Source organism: Caloenas nicobarica, chromosome 27 (genome assembly GCF_036013445.1).
Source record: "Caloenas nicobarica isolate bCalNic1 chromosome 27, bCalNic1.hap1, whole genome shotgun sequence".
NCBI classification, from domain to species: Eukaryota; Metazoa; Chordata; class Aves; order Columbiformes; family Columbidae; genus Caloenas; species Caloenas nicobarica.
The window spans coordinates 4983246-4996679 of NC_088271.1; the positions used below are offsets into that span (position 1 = coordinate 4983246).

The following is a 13434-nucleotide window of genomic DNA, read 5'->3' on the forward strand; positions in this document are numbered from 1 at the left end:
GGCTGTCTGAAAAGTGCCTGAATGCTGTGACTCTGCCATCATTCCTTCTGCTTTTTTATCATCTTCGGGCAGCCTCTGAGTCTTGCAATTTCCACTTTCAGCAGGGAATCCCGCCTCCCCTCCTGTGGATTTTCAGCAAACACAGTGGTATCCAGGATGGAGAGAGAAGAGAGAGAGACCCTGGTCAATGAGATGGAGGAGATGAGTGGAAGAGGTGAGTTTTCAGAAGGGAAGAGGTGGTGGAACTGTCCTCTGTTGAGGGGCCATAAGCCTCCTGCTTCTGCTGTAGAACAGCTATTTAAGGTCCCAACACCTGGGGCTTGTCCCAGCCTGGGCTTGTGATGGGGTTGAGACTTGGTGGCTGTGACCCCCCCAGCTGAACTCCTTGTGCTTATCTGTAGACCCACCACCAACACCAACAACACATCCTTTGTTCCCACTGCTGCCCACAGAAATAAACAGGAATTTGGAGTCACAGGTCTTGGGGCAACATCCATTGCGGTCTGCACTTGTTTGTGCCCAGATGTGCCTGTTTTAGTCATGCAGCACTAGAGCTACCCAAGCTCAGGTCCAGGTGTCTGCAGAGCAGACGTGCACCCACCCACTCAGGTGGATCCTCCTCCAGGACACCGGGGTCTCCTTGGCCAGGGATCGCATGGCAGCTGCTGAATGAGGAGCAGGGGCAGGATCACGGCAGCACTGAGGCTGGGGCAGTCCAGGATGAGGGGGTTTCCCACCTCTGGGCATGGGAGAAGGAATCATAGAATCATAGAACAGTTTGGGTTGGAAGGGACCTTCCCAGCTCCCCCAGTGCCCCCCCTGCCATGAGCAGGGACATCTGCACCAGCTCAGGTTGCTCAGAGCCCCGTCCAGCCTGGCCTGGGATGTCTCCAGGGATGGTTCATCCACTACCTCTCTGGCCAACCTGGGCCAGGCTCTCACCACCCTCAGGGGACAATATTTCTTCCTCATGTCCAGCCTGAATCTCCCCTCCTGTACTTAAAACTATCACCTCTTTTCCTGTCACAACAGGCCATGTCTGTTTCCATCTTTCTTATCTCCAAAAGAGGAAGAGGTGAGGTGATGAGGTGATGGTGTTCGAGGGTCAGAGAAACATGGAACCACATTGCCCCTGACCTGAGGAGCACGGTGCGCCTTCTCCAGTGCAGAAAACACAGTCTGTATGTTCACCTTCCTACATAACTTCGTTAGGGACACGAATGTCTAACGAGTGTCTCTTCAGAGCCCTGGAAGCAGGGGCCACCCCCATGCTGACGAGATGCCTTTCTCTATGCAAAATTTTGGTTTCTCCAGCTTCATTTCAGCCCCCATAGGACATTCTGAGTCTGCTTCAGGCTACTCAGATTTGTAAGGGGGGATCCACTTCATGGTGTTAGCTGTCTCCAGGTCACAGGTGAGCTCGTCACCTGGGCTTGTGCTGGGGACACGCACAGCCATGGACCGACCCACTGACATACGTGCCTTCATTGTCTCCTGTAGGATACGGTGAACCATTTTCTCAATATTCCCTGACACGCCTCACATACTTAAAGGAGGTGGAGGCAACACCTTGGACACAGACATTTGGTGCTGACACACAGACAAATCCCACTGAAGTAACTTTATTCTGTACATTTAGAAAGCGATCCCTGCTGCGGGAATGTCTTCAGGGAGAGTGTTGTTCAACCGGTAGAGAGCGCGGATGAAAGGCGACAGTCATGAGTTGCAACTGGGGAAACTCTGTTCAAGCACAAAGGGCTAATTCTTCCCCTTGAGAGAGGTGCAGCACCAGCCAGAGGTCCAGAGACGTAACGAGATCTCCACCCTTGGACGTCCTACATAATTCAGCTGAACGAGGTTCAAAGACATCTCAGGCCACTTGGAGGGTAGCCCTGCTGAGAGTAGGTGGCTGCAACAGAAATCTCCACCAGTTCCTTCCAACCTGAATCCTGCTGTGAGTCTGAACTGCCAAGGTCCCCTAGAAAACCTTCTCTTGCTCCCTCCCCCTCATCAAGGCCACACTTTGAGCCGTGTCCCACAACCCAGCCAGAACCAAGGGTAGAGTCTTTTCCCCTTCAATGACGTCACTTGAAACGCGAAGATGGGAATGTTCTTGTCAACACTGAAAAATGCCACTTGCCCCTCTTCATAACACAGTGAGACCCGGATCCGCTTGGGAACTTGGATTTCAGAAAGGAAAGTGCAACCAGGGGACGTGAATGCTTGGAAGCGCCCTTCCCACTGCCCCACTGTCCAGAAACCCTCCTCTGGTTTAGTCACAATGCTGGCCTTCGTTTTCACACCTTCTCTACAGACTCCCACAATCCATCCTCCTCTGTCCTCCACCTCCACCTCCCAGTACCATCTCCCTGAGGTGAAGCCTTCACGACCCAGCACATAGCGGCGTACATCAAATCTCTTGGGGATGTCAGGGACTTCCTGCGGCTTCTCGTCTCGTCTCACACTTTTGCAGTTATCAGACAGGACAAGGTTGTGGTGGGCAGTGTCTGAATCCAGAACCACCTTCACTGCAGGAGAGATGGAGTCAACACATCAGGGCAGAGCTCACCCCAGGAAAGAGCTTTGGAGGGGTTGCACAAGGAAGAGAAAGTGCGAACGATAGCTGGCAGACTGTGGCATGGGAAGCTGCACAAGGCGACAATGTTAGTGCAAGGAGCAGAAAACGAAGCAGAGAGATGACATTGAGTAGAGCGGGAAGAGGAGACCAGCAGAACTCCAGACTGAATCACACAGAATCACTGAATCACAGAATGTCGGGGATTGGAAGGGACCTCGAAGATTATCCAGTCCAATCCCCCCGCCGGAGCAGGAACACCCAGCTGAGGTTACACAGGAAGGTGTCCAGGCGGGTTGGAATGTCTGCAGAGAAGGAGACTCCACAACTTCCCCGGGCACCCTGTTCCAGGCTCTGTCAGCCTCACCGTGAAGGAGTTTCTTCTCAAATTTAAATGGAACCTTCTGTGTTCCAGTTTATACCCATTGACCCTTGTCCTATCACTGGTTGTCACCGACAAGAGCCTGGCTCCACCCTCCTGACGCTCAGCCTTTACGTATTTATAAACGTTAATGAGGTCACCTCTCAGTCTCCTCTTGTCCAAGCTAAAGTGACCCAGCTCCTCAGACTGAAGAAGCCCCCATGTCTAAAGCGTGGCCAGCACTGCGCACTGAGGACCAAGACTCTCCAGATGGGCCTGAAACTGGGACATGCACCAAACAAACAAGAGGTCTGAGTGTTACACGCCCTCCTGGACAGTGAGGCCTGGCAGAAGCATCTCTGGTCCCACCAGCATCACTGCGGCAGAGGAACTACCAAGAAGGGAGATTAAAGCAGGGAAGATGATTCAGCACTCCAAAACACCAAACTTTAATTACCTTCTTCTATAGGCACTGCATATCTTCTCCATGCTTGAAGAAAAAAAAGAAAAAAAAAATCACAGTTGAGAGGTAACCTGATCACACTTGTATTGGATTAGCTCAAAACAATGATGTGTCAGTGCAGTTGCACATTTTCAGAATTGTTGCTATATTTGTGAAAGTCATGTCACAGCACACAGCTTCAAAGCTCCCCTGACAATTTATGGTCTGTTTGTAATTTCTTTGAAAAGTGAAACAATTTTCTTCTTAGGATAGGAAGATCACAGGCAATATCTTAAAAACACATAGAAAACAAAGGACAATCATGTTTCTGAAATGAGTTTGGTATTTGCTACTTTTTCCTTTCCCAAAAGGAAAACCAAAACCAGGACGCACGTGCAAAACCCAGGTGAGAAAATGGCCCAATGGAAACGTGTCCCATGTAGGAAGAGAATGGTACTCACCAAGTTCTTCAGCTTGCTTCTCTGAAAAAGAAGATAAATCAGCACAAATGGGTTGTGGCATATTGATTGGGATATAACCTCACCCGTAACCAATTGCACAGGCAGGAGGGGGGTTCGGCAAATGCTTGGCAAAACCATCCTCAAGGAATAGGAAACTCACCGATTTCTGCATCACGGTCCCCTGAGCAACAAAGAGAAACACAAGTTACTATTTGACACAGCCCCTTCCCCAGGATCCACCACACACGTGAGCAGAGGCTGTGAGAAAGGGGGCAGATGTGCTGATTGACACTCTGGTTGCAAGGATGCTCACGATTCCTCTGTGAGCAGGGCTAGTATTGATGTTCCCCATCAACCTGTATTGGTAGCAATTTAGCAAGAGTTCACTTTTAAAAGCCGAAGAGCTTCCTTGGCAATTCTATGAGCTGCAACCAAACAAATATGCTCTCTTCAATTATATCTTTTAAAATTTTTTGGTAAGCAAGCAATGTACATTTTTAGAAGAGAATTCTCAACAGCCTAGGTTTCTGTAATCTCTCCCTAAAATAAAAAACTCAATAAGTTTTCCATACTATTTCACTTCTTAAAATAAATGAGCATGTTAAAAAGCAGGGAGGGATGAAAGAAGAACATTTGAACAGAATGAGAGGATGAATAACAACGTCTGAAAGTTTTCACAGAGGATTTCACTGGGAAGATGGGGAGCGGGACTTACGCAGTGCTGCCTCTCGCATCGCTGAAAAACAAAACCAGAACAGAGCATCACCACCAAAGCCCATTCCTTTTTCACTGATACACTTGTTGGGGTGGGGAACAGGCTGAAATCGCTCATGATGGAAAAGCTGCAGCCCAGGAGCTCCCCAAGATCTTTCAGCTCAAGACTTTTGGAGCTCTTGGCCACCCTCCCCAGAGCCGCCTCGGGCAGAGTCCAGCCAGGGCTGCAGGTCCAGGGCAGTGGTGAAGGGGCAGGTTTGCATGGACCAGGGAGGAGCACGGGGTTAAACTTCTCGTTCAGTGCTACAGAACCATCCTGCTCCTGGGTTTACTTGGTGCTGAGACACAACTGAGGCCCTTGCAAAATGAAATGTGCTACCCCAAAGCTTCTTCCAGCTTTGGGAAGACCCTTGAGAGCTCTTTGAAAAACAGAATTCACTGTTGGGACAACATGTGTTCATGCTTTCTTTGGTTTGGCAATGATTTTCCTTAAAAATGCCACCTTTTCAATGTTTCATAGACAGAGTTAACAATTTTCTATAGCCACTAGCCAAACCATTTACCTCCTCCACATCCAAATGAATTCTCCCATTTCAGAGAATTCCCCAGTTTCTGGGAAAACAAATGTAAAGCTTACCTATTTTTTCCTCACGCTTTCCTATGAAGGAAAGAAAGAAATGTAAATAATTGAGAACATCATCCCTTCCAAAGAGCACTGGTCAAACCACAGCAGGAGTTACAGCCACCGGGGGTCTGGCAGTGCTGCGGTGCCTGTGCGACCCACCGGCCCAGCTCCCTTTGGTAAGAAATAGAGGATTTCAGTGTCCTTTATTCCTCTGTATTATTTGTCTTTGAGAAAGGGAGGAGCCCTGCCAGGCCCCCAAAAGTGCAAGGTTTTAGGGTTGTTTTGCAGGGCCTGGCAAATCATCGCTCCATTTCTGTGAGAAGAATCCAACATTGGCAGGGCCGGAAGAAAGTCTAGCTCATGCTGCTTTAATGTCAACATCCTTCTTTGCTACCTTTTTGTTGGAAAAACAACCTTTCTTTTCTTGCCAGAAAGTAAATCCCTGAGTCTTAGGCTCCCTGGCACCACATGTGTGTCCCAGACACCGAGACAAGACTGCGGGACCATCCCGACATTTCCCAAACCCACTCATCCACCAAAACCAGAGGTGGCCAAACAGGACCAATCTCCCACCCCAAACACCGTGCCAGGACAGTACCTTTAATTTTAAATAGATAAACAGCGATAACAAGGAGAGCAACCAGAACAACCAAGGCCATGCTCAGGGCAATTATCCAAGGATGTGCGTTATGGAAAAAGGGATCTGAAAAATAAAATCCCCAAAGGGGTTTGGTCAATCAGCAAGCAGCAATGGGAAGTGGATTATTTCTGTATTATACAAGCTCATCCAGGTCTGAATCCCATCAAAGGTGAAAGTTACCTCTTGAGTGTACTCGACAAAGTGACAAAAAATAAAATAAGAAAAAAAAATCTCTTTGGGCAATTTCACACTTGTCTGTGTTTGACAATGTTTTGTCTGCATACCCTGTGGGGGTTTTTTAAAGCAAAAATAAATTTCTAGCCAAATTATTTCTAGTTAAATCATGCTTTATTCTCCTTTCAGAAAAAGCAAGCTGCATGGTGCAGAAAACACTGCAGAAAATAGCCTGTCAAGTGCAACCGGGAATTTCTGCCAGTGTCATATCCCGAGTGCAGCCCCATGGGCAGCAATAATGGGGCAATGTGCCCGCACCCCCCTCACCTGAGATGTAAAACGCTGATCCGCGTTCTTGGCCATCCAGGACGTGTTGGACCCAGCAGGAGAAGTTCTGCTTCGTGCCCCTGGTGAGGATGATGCTGCTTTCCACCGCAAAGAGGCTGCTCTGGTCCTGGGTGATGCTTTCCGAGAGGGATGGGAGATGCTGCCCGTGGGGATCTCGCCACAGCACCCGGGGCCGCGGGTACCAGCCGGCCGAGCGGCAGGACACCCGGATCCCCCCGTCCTGGTACCGCTCCAGTGCGACGAGCGGGGCAGAGCCGCTGGCTGCGGGGACACAGACACCCCAGTGATCCTGCGGGAACGGGGTGGCCTGGCTGCCCCTCTGCCTGACAAGGGATGGACTTGGACACTGACAAATCCCGGGGTTTGGTTTAAGACAAGTGTCAGGTGGGGTCAGGACATTTCATTTCAACAGGGCATGGACCTGCTGGAGAGGGGCCAGAGGAGCCCCAGAAATGATCCGAGGCTGGAACAGCTCTGCTGGGAGGACAGGCTGAGAGAGCTGGGGGGTTCAGCTGGAGAAGAGAAGCTCCAGGGAGACCTTGGTGTGGCCTTTCTGTACTTAAAAGAGGCCAATAAGAAAGATGGAGACAGACTTTTGAGCAAGGTCTGTTGTGACAGGACAAGGGGTGATGGTTTTAAACTAAAGGAGGGAGATTCAGGCTGGACACGAGGAAGTAATTGTTGGCCCTGAGGGTGGTGAGAGCCTGGCCCAGGTTGGCCAGAGAGGTGGTGGATGAACCATCCCTGGAGACATCCCAGGCCAGGCTGGACGGGGCTCTGAGCAACCTGAGCTGGTGCAGATGTCCCTGCTCATGGCAGGGGGGGCACTGGGGGAGCTGTGGAGATCCCTGCCAACTCAAAACTTTCTATGATTCTATGATTCTTGTAGTTGTTTTCACATAACTCAAAGATCTGCTCTGGAAGCTGCTACTGCATCAAAATAATATACAGGTCTGGTTATTAATACAAAAAAGCACAAACCAGGACATTCTTACTATATTACTCAATGCCAAATTTTTTCTTACTTCCATTTATATGAAGAAAACAATCTCAAGAACACCTCTGAAATAGGCAGAGTATCTCTCAAGTTCTTGATGACCACTTGGTAAGCAATTTTCCTTCTACGAGACATTCTTGGTATTTTCAAACATTGGACTTAATTAAACCCTATTTCCTAAGCACCCACCTGAAATTGCTGCTGGGGAGGACTAGGAAGAAGAGAGCTGGCTACAAGAAAGTAAATTAGAGGCACCAGGGACACGGACTACAGACCTGTCACCTTCAGCTCCACCACAGCCTCATCATAGTCTGAGCCACTGAGAACAAAGCAGGTGTAATTCCCTCTGTCAGACAGTTGGACGTCAAAAATTTTCAAGTTCACACTGCCCTCGGCGAGTCCGTCCTTCCACAGCTCCGTGCGCCCTTCATATTGCAGCATCTGGTCCGAGTACTGGTCCTGGCCCCCCTTGTAGTGATGCACAAAGGGCAAGAGCTGCTCCCGAAACCAGGTCACCTCCATGTCTTGTGTGCTCTGCACGGGGGAGAAGCGGCAGGGCAGCACCGCGTCCTCGCCCATGGCCACGGTGATGGGGCCGGGGGGTCCCATCACTTTGAGCGGAGCTGGGAGAAAACCCCAAAGGAAGAAGAAATAACTGTGAGTTTGCGGTGGTGACTGAGCTTGGAAAACCAGCGGCTGCTGCTCCAGACGGTTCGTGTGCCATGTGCCATGTCATTGTGTTTGACCGTCACTGTGCTGGGGGACAAGCCATTGGGGGAACTGAGAGAGGGACCCCAGCTGTGCAGCACATGCTTCCCTGTCCCGCGCTACCACCAAAGTTCTTCAGATCCCTAAAAGACTATTTCTTCTTAAGGGTCAAGTGCTGCCTGTGCTGCTGAGGGTGGCGATAAAGCAGGATCAAGAAGGACAGAAGTGACTGGAAGGTTTCTAGGTGGGTGGTTGGAGAAAGGAGAGAACTTGAGTAGAAATAAAACTCAAATATCCTCAGCTATTTGCACCTATTACAGCAGAAATTTAAAGTGTTTCAGGTGCTCTGAGCATCTTTGGAAATTTAAAAAGAAAAGGTTTATTAATAAACTGGGCACTCAACTCGCAGAGAAAGTGGTTTCTGCTGAAGAAAAACAAACGGAAATCAACTTTCAAGACAACTGTTGTGTTGCAGCCTTTTGCCAGGGTGGCTTCAGGTCAGCAATCTAACAGAAAAAGAGCCCAGAATATTTTTTAAACCAGATTTCGTTCAAGGCCTTTTCCTGTGCGTCGTTAGCCAGGAAGACACTGAGATTGGAAGCAACGTCCCCAGGGACCAGCAAAAACCAGAGGGATACCTACCTGAGTGCAGCTCGTGAACTTGGAAAACTAAACCATAAGCGATAAAAGCTGGCAGAGCCAAGCACCGGAGGAAACTGGAGAGCATCATCTTCACTGGAGCACAACCTGGAGACGTGGAAAGAGATGGAAGAGCTGAAAGGGAGGAGAAACAAGGGAATAGAATAAAAGGCAGAATTCACTTTTAAAGGGGTTTCTTACTGCTTGCAGCCCCTTTTTATAATGGCTAGGGAAGAGCCTCAGATGCCAAAGGTTGAATTCAATTTTCCATCATCAGCCTGACTTTGCTTGGTGCTTTACATACAAAGTATCCGACTGGTATAAAAAGTTGCAGGAATTTCCCATGGGGAAACAAAGGACAAGCTGCAACATCTCCTCTAACTCCCTGACAAAGTGGCAGTTGTTTTAATATGAGCCCTTGCTTTTCTTATCCAGCCTTGAGAAAGAGATGGGATTGTGGAGGATGAGGAGAAACCCAGACCCAATGCAGGTGGAGCTGTGGCCACAAAATCATCCTCTCGGACAAATTCAGGACTCGGTAGCACATCCCCTGCCACTGCAATGACGTCTCAGACCACGGAAAGCAAAATAACCAGAACATTAATTCAACACCCAGCCAGGATGGGACCTGGCCCTGCTCTGAACCCCCTGAACCCTCTTGTCACCCACTGACTTAGTCCCGGCTTTCTTAATGAGTGGTGAAAACCACGACGAAGTTTGGCAGGTGGCAGAAAGCAATTTCAATCTGCAGCTTTGCAAGAGATGCCGCGTACCTGGAGGAACCGAGATCTCTCACGGGGCAGGAGCTGCTCGGCTGTCACCGGAGTGTCCGGGGTTCACCCCATCTGAGCTGTGCATTTCCCTGTTAAAAACTAAACAAAAATGTCTCTCTGTGTCCCAGTCTCTCACTCATTTCCTTCTGAGTTGCCTCCGCTCAAAAATGAAAGTTGCTGAGTGATGTGAAGGGTTTTTGGCAATGCTTTTGCTCTGGAAGAGCTCTTCTGGCAGCGTCCGCCTGCACGTCCCTGCCACAGGGACCCGGTGCAGCTGCGGCTGGTACGGCAGCCTCCTCCCGTGGCTCCATGAGCTGGGGAGGGGCTGGATATTGGACTGGGGAGGGGTTGGATATTGGACTGGGGAGGGGATGGATGTTGGACTGGGGAGGGGCTGGATATTGGACTGCGGAGGGGATGGATATCAGGCTTGGGAGAGGATGGATATTGGACTAGGGAGGGGATGGATATTGGACTGGGGAGGGGATGGATATTGGCAGCAGTTTGCACATCCCTGGGAGAAGCCCACGCTCAGCAGTGGGAAGGAGGTGATGGAGCTGAAATTGAGGGAGGTAACTCAGGACTGAGGGAGGTGACGGAACCGAGATTTGCACCCAGAGACAGAGCGGGTGTGGGATCGAAGTCCAGCTTAATTAAAAGCAATTCCCTCTCCCCGGCCAAGAGGCGAGGCCATGGCAGATGGTTTGATGAGGGAAAGCTGCTGCCCTGGGATGTGTCACCAAGGCAGCTCCCCCAGGTTCTCAGCCCTTGGGGGTCCAGCACCCTCCTGTCCCCAGCCGGGAACGTGGGGCAGGCAGGAGGTGAGAGCATCTGCTGGGGTAAAGGGACCTGGCCAGGGACCTTACAAAAAGGGACGACAAGGAAGAGGGAGGCAATAAGTGAAGCATTCAGAGACACAGATTTGGACAACAACTAGTAGCAGAGATAAGGATGATAAACCAGCCTCATCACTCATACTAATCACTGGGCTCTCACAAACCTGTGGGCAGCACTTCAGGGAGGGCCAGCCTGGCTTTTGCAATAATCAGGATGCAAAGCTGGGAGTCCCAGATACTGGGGGCTCAGTGGAAGTAGGAGAAGAGCTAAAGGCATGTGCAGGGGAAGGGAATCAGGGAGGACAAGGTGTAAAAAGGGGTATAAAAGGGCCTGGTCATGGGTGAAACAGAGCTGTTCAGTGCAGTTGGCTGGCTGGAGAGTCAGAGTCCCCAGGGCCAGGCAGGAGAGGGTCTGGGGTGTCCATGGGTGTGGGGTGCCTGTGGATAGGGGTGTGAACATTTTGTTTTTGCAGTGAGCATCAGGCTGGACCGTCTGGGAGTTGGGGACCCATGCCGGGGTCAGAGGGCCCGGGTTCCGGGCAGGGGTACCAGGCGGACACAGGGGCCGTGGCACTGCTTGAGGCATCTGCAAATGTGCATGTGAAGCCAGAGTGTTCCACGTGTGCTGGAACTAGTGACCTCCCGCCGCTGCCAGTCCCGCAGGACCAGGGGATGCGGCTGCTGGTGCCAGTGGGTGGGGGGTTCCTACATGTGGGTGCAGCTGCACACTGTGACTGGGGGAAAAGGGGGTACATGTTTAACTTTGTCACCAGTCGACCCTGCAGACAGGATGTTCAGCAGCCCCCACCGTGCCATGCGATGCCACCATATGACAATGGTCCCTGACTGAACAGTTCCTGCCGAGCCGATCTGTCTCCAGTCAGAGAATCATAAAATAATTTTGACTGGAAAGATAGGCTTAATATCAATTCCAAGCATAACCTAATTCTAGCACTAAACCAGTCCTGCACTCCCAGACTCCTGTTGCCAGCGTCAGGCAGCAGAACCACCTGACAGCAGGTTCCCTTGCACTCCACTTCATTTTGTGCTCCATGCAGTGGCTTTCAGAGTGAAGTGACAGAGCAGAGTGGGTGCCACCTGCCAAGCTCCCTATGATCACAGGTGAGGTCATCACCCCTGGGCACAGGAGAAGCTAACTGGAGAAGAGAGAGGTGGGATGCAAAGCCCAGCACCTGCTCTCCCCCACTCAGCATTTAAGCAATCGAGGCAACACATGCCCTGCAAACATCAGCCTGAAACCCACGGGCAGCCGGACAAATCTGGGCAAGCAGCAGCTGAAAGGAGCCGGACATCTTCCCTCATCACCATATGTGGCCTGGACACTCAGAGCATGGCCAGTGCTCTGGGGCTGGTGTCCCCAGGTGACATCCCACCGGGCTGGAGGTGCACATGGTGCCACTGACCCAGAAGGACTCTGAGGACCCAGCGGTGCCGCAGGCTCTTATCACCCACCCGCAGCTGGACAAAGCGGGGAGATGTGGCAGATCCCATGATGCAAACAGGATGGGAGCACTGCAGGAACGTGGGTCTCACAAACTCAAGTGTCAGATGAGGTCACATACCTGCGGCAGCTTCAGGGTGTGGGAGGGAGTCACCAGGATGAGGGGAGGTGGAAGCTCCCATGGTGTGGTATCCCAGAGAGGAGTAGGTGCTGGACTCCAGCTGTGCTCTCCAGACCATCCAGCCCCTCTGGGCTTTGATCTGCTCCCTCGAACAAGCTGGAAATGCTGTGCAAGTGCAGTCCAGCCAGGAGCCGATGAGCTGAGGGCAGTGGAGAGCAGACTGGAGACCTCCAGACCATCCAAAACCTCCTTTCCTGCAGTCAGCCCACAGGTGAGTGCTGGCTGTCTGAAAAGAACATGAACACTGTGACTCTGCCACCATTCCTTCTGCTTTTTTATCATCTTCAGGCAGCCTTGCAATTTCCACTTTCAGCAGGGAATCCCACCTCCCTCCTGTGGATTTTCAGCTAACACAGTGGTATCCAGGATGGAGAGAGAAGAGAGGGAGACACTGGCCGATAAGGTGGAGGAGATGAGTGAAAGAGGTGAGTTTTCACAAGTAACTTCTCGTTCTCAGCCATGATCTGTGCGACCTGCACCTTCCCCTGCAGAGTATGATTAGGGACATGGTTTAGTGCCAGAGTTAGGTTATGGTTGGACTCAATGATCCTGAGGCTCACTTACAAATGATATGATTCTATGATTCTGTGATTCTGTGATTCTGTGATTCAATGATTATTGCAATATTTTTCACATAACTCGAACTCTGCAGGCCTGGGTTTTAAAATATAATATCACAAACCAAGACTTTCTTACTACATTACTCAATCCCAAATTGTTTCTTACATCCGCTTATATGAAGAAAATAATATCAAGAACACCTCTGAAGTGGGTTGCGCACCTCACAAGCTGTTTACGGTTGCTTGGTAGGCAATTTTAATTCTGAGACATTCTTGGTATTTTCAACAATGTGACTTAATAAAACTCTATTTCCTAAGCACCCACCTGAAATTGCTGCTGGGGAGGACAGGGAAGAAGAAGGCTGGCTACGAGCAAGTAAATCAGAGGCACCAGGGACACGGACTACAGACCTGTCACCTTCAGCTCCACCACAGCCTCGTCATAGACTGAGCCTTAGAGAACAAAGCAGGTGTAATTCCCTCTGTCAGACAGTTGGACATCGAAAATTTTCAAGTTCACGCTACCCTTGGCAAGTCCGTCCTTCCAGAGCTCCGTGCACCCTTCATATTGCAGCATCTGATTCCCTTTTTGGTCCTGGCCCCCCTTGTAGTGATGCACAAAGGGCGAGAGCTGCTCCCGAAACCAGGTCACCTCCATGTCTTGCGTGCTCTGCACAGGGGAGAGGCGGCAGGGCAGCACCGCGTCCTCGCCCATGGCCACGGTGACGGGGCCAGGGGGTCCCATCACTTTGAGCGGAGCTGGGAGAAAACCCCAAAGGAAGAAGAAATAACTGTGAGTTTGCTGTGGTCACTGAGCTCAGAAAACCTGTGGCTGCTGCTCCAAATGGTTTGTGTGCCATGTGCTGTGTCATTGTGCTGGAGCGTCACCGTGTCAGGGAGACGAGCCATTGGGAGAACTGGGAGAGGGATCCCGGCTG

General features: G+C 50.7%; 1 protein-coding gene across 1 annotated transcript; it reads right to left on the reverse strand.

Annotated features, from left to right (window-relative positions):
* Positions 1–1475: 1475 nt before the first annotated feature.
* On the reverse strand, positions 1476–12950 carry LOC135999021 (butyrophilin subfamily 1 member A1-like). The gene is made up of 12 exons (XM_065652413.1): positions 11877–12950; positions 9458–9556; positions 8688–8792; positions 7613–7960; positions 6320–6601; positions 5777–5881; positions 5191–5211; positions 4555–4575; positions 4000–4020; positions 3840–3860; positions 3394–3426; positions 1476–2528 (listed from the first exon to the last, which is right to left on the reverse strand). The coding sequence occupies exons 3-12, from the start codon at positions 8773–8775 to the stop codon at positions 2011–2013; spliced, it is 1458 nt and encodes a 485-aa protein (XP_065508485.1). The 5' UTR covers positions 8776–8792; positions 9458–9556; positions 11877–12950; the 3' UTR covers positions 1476–2010.
* Positions 12951–13434: the final 484 nt, after the last annotated feature.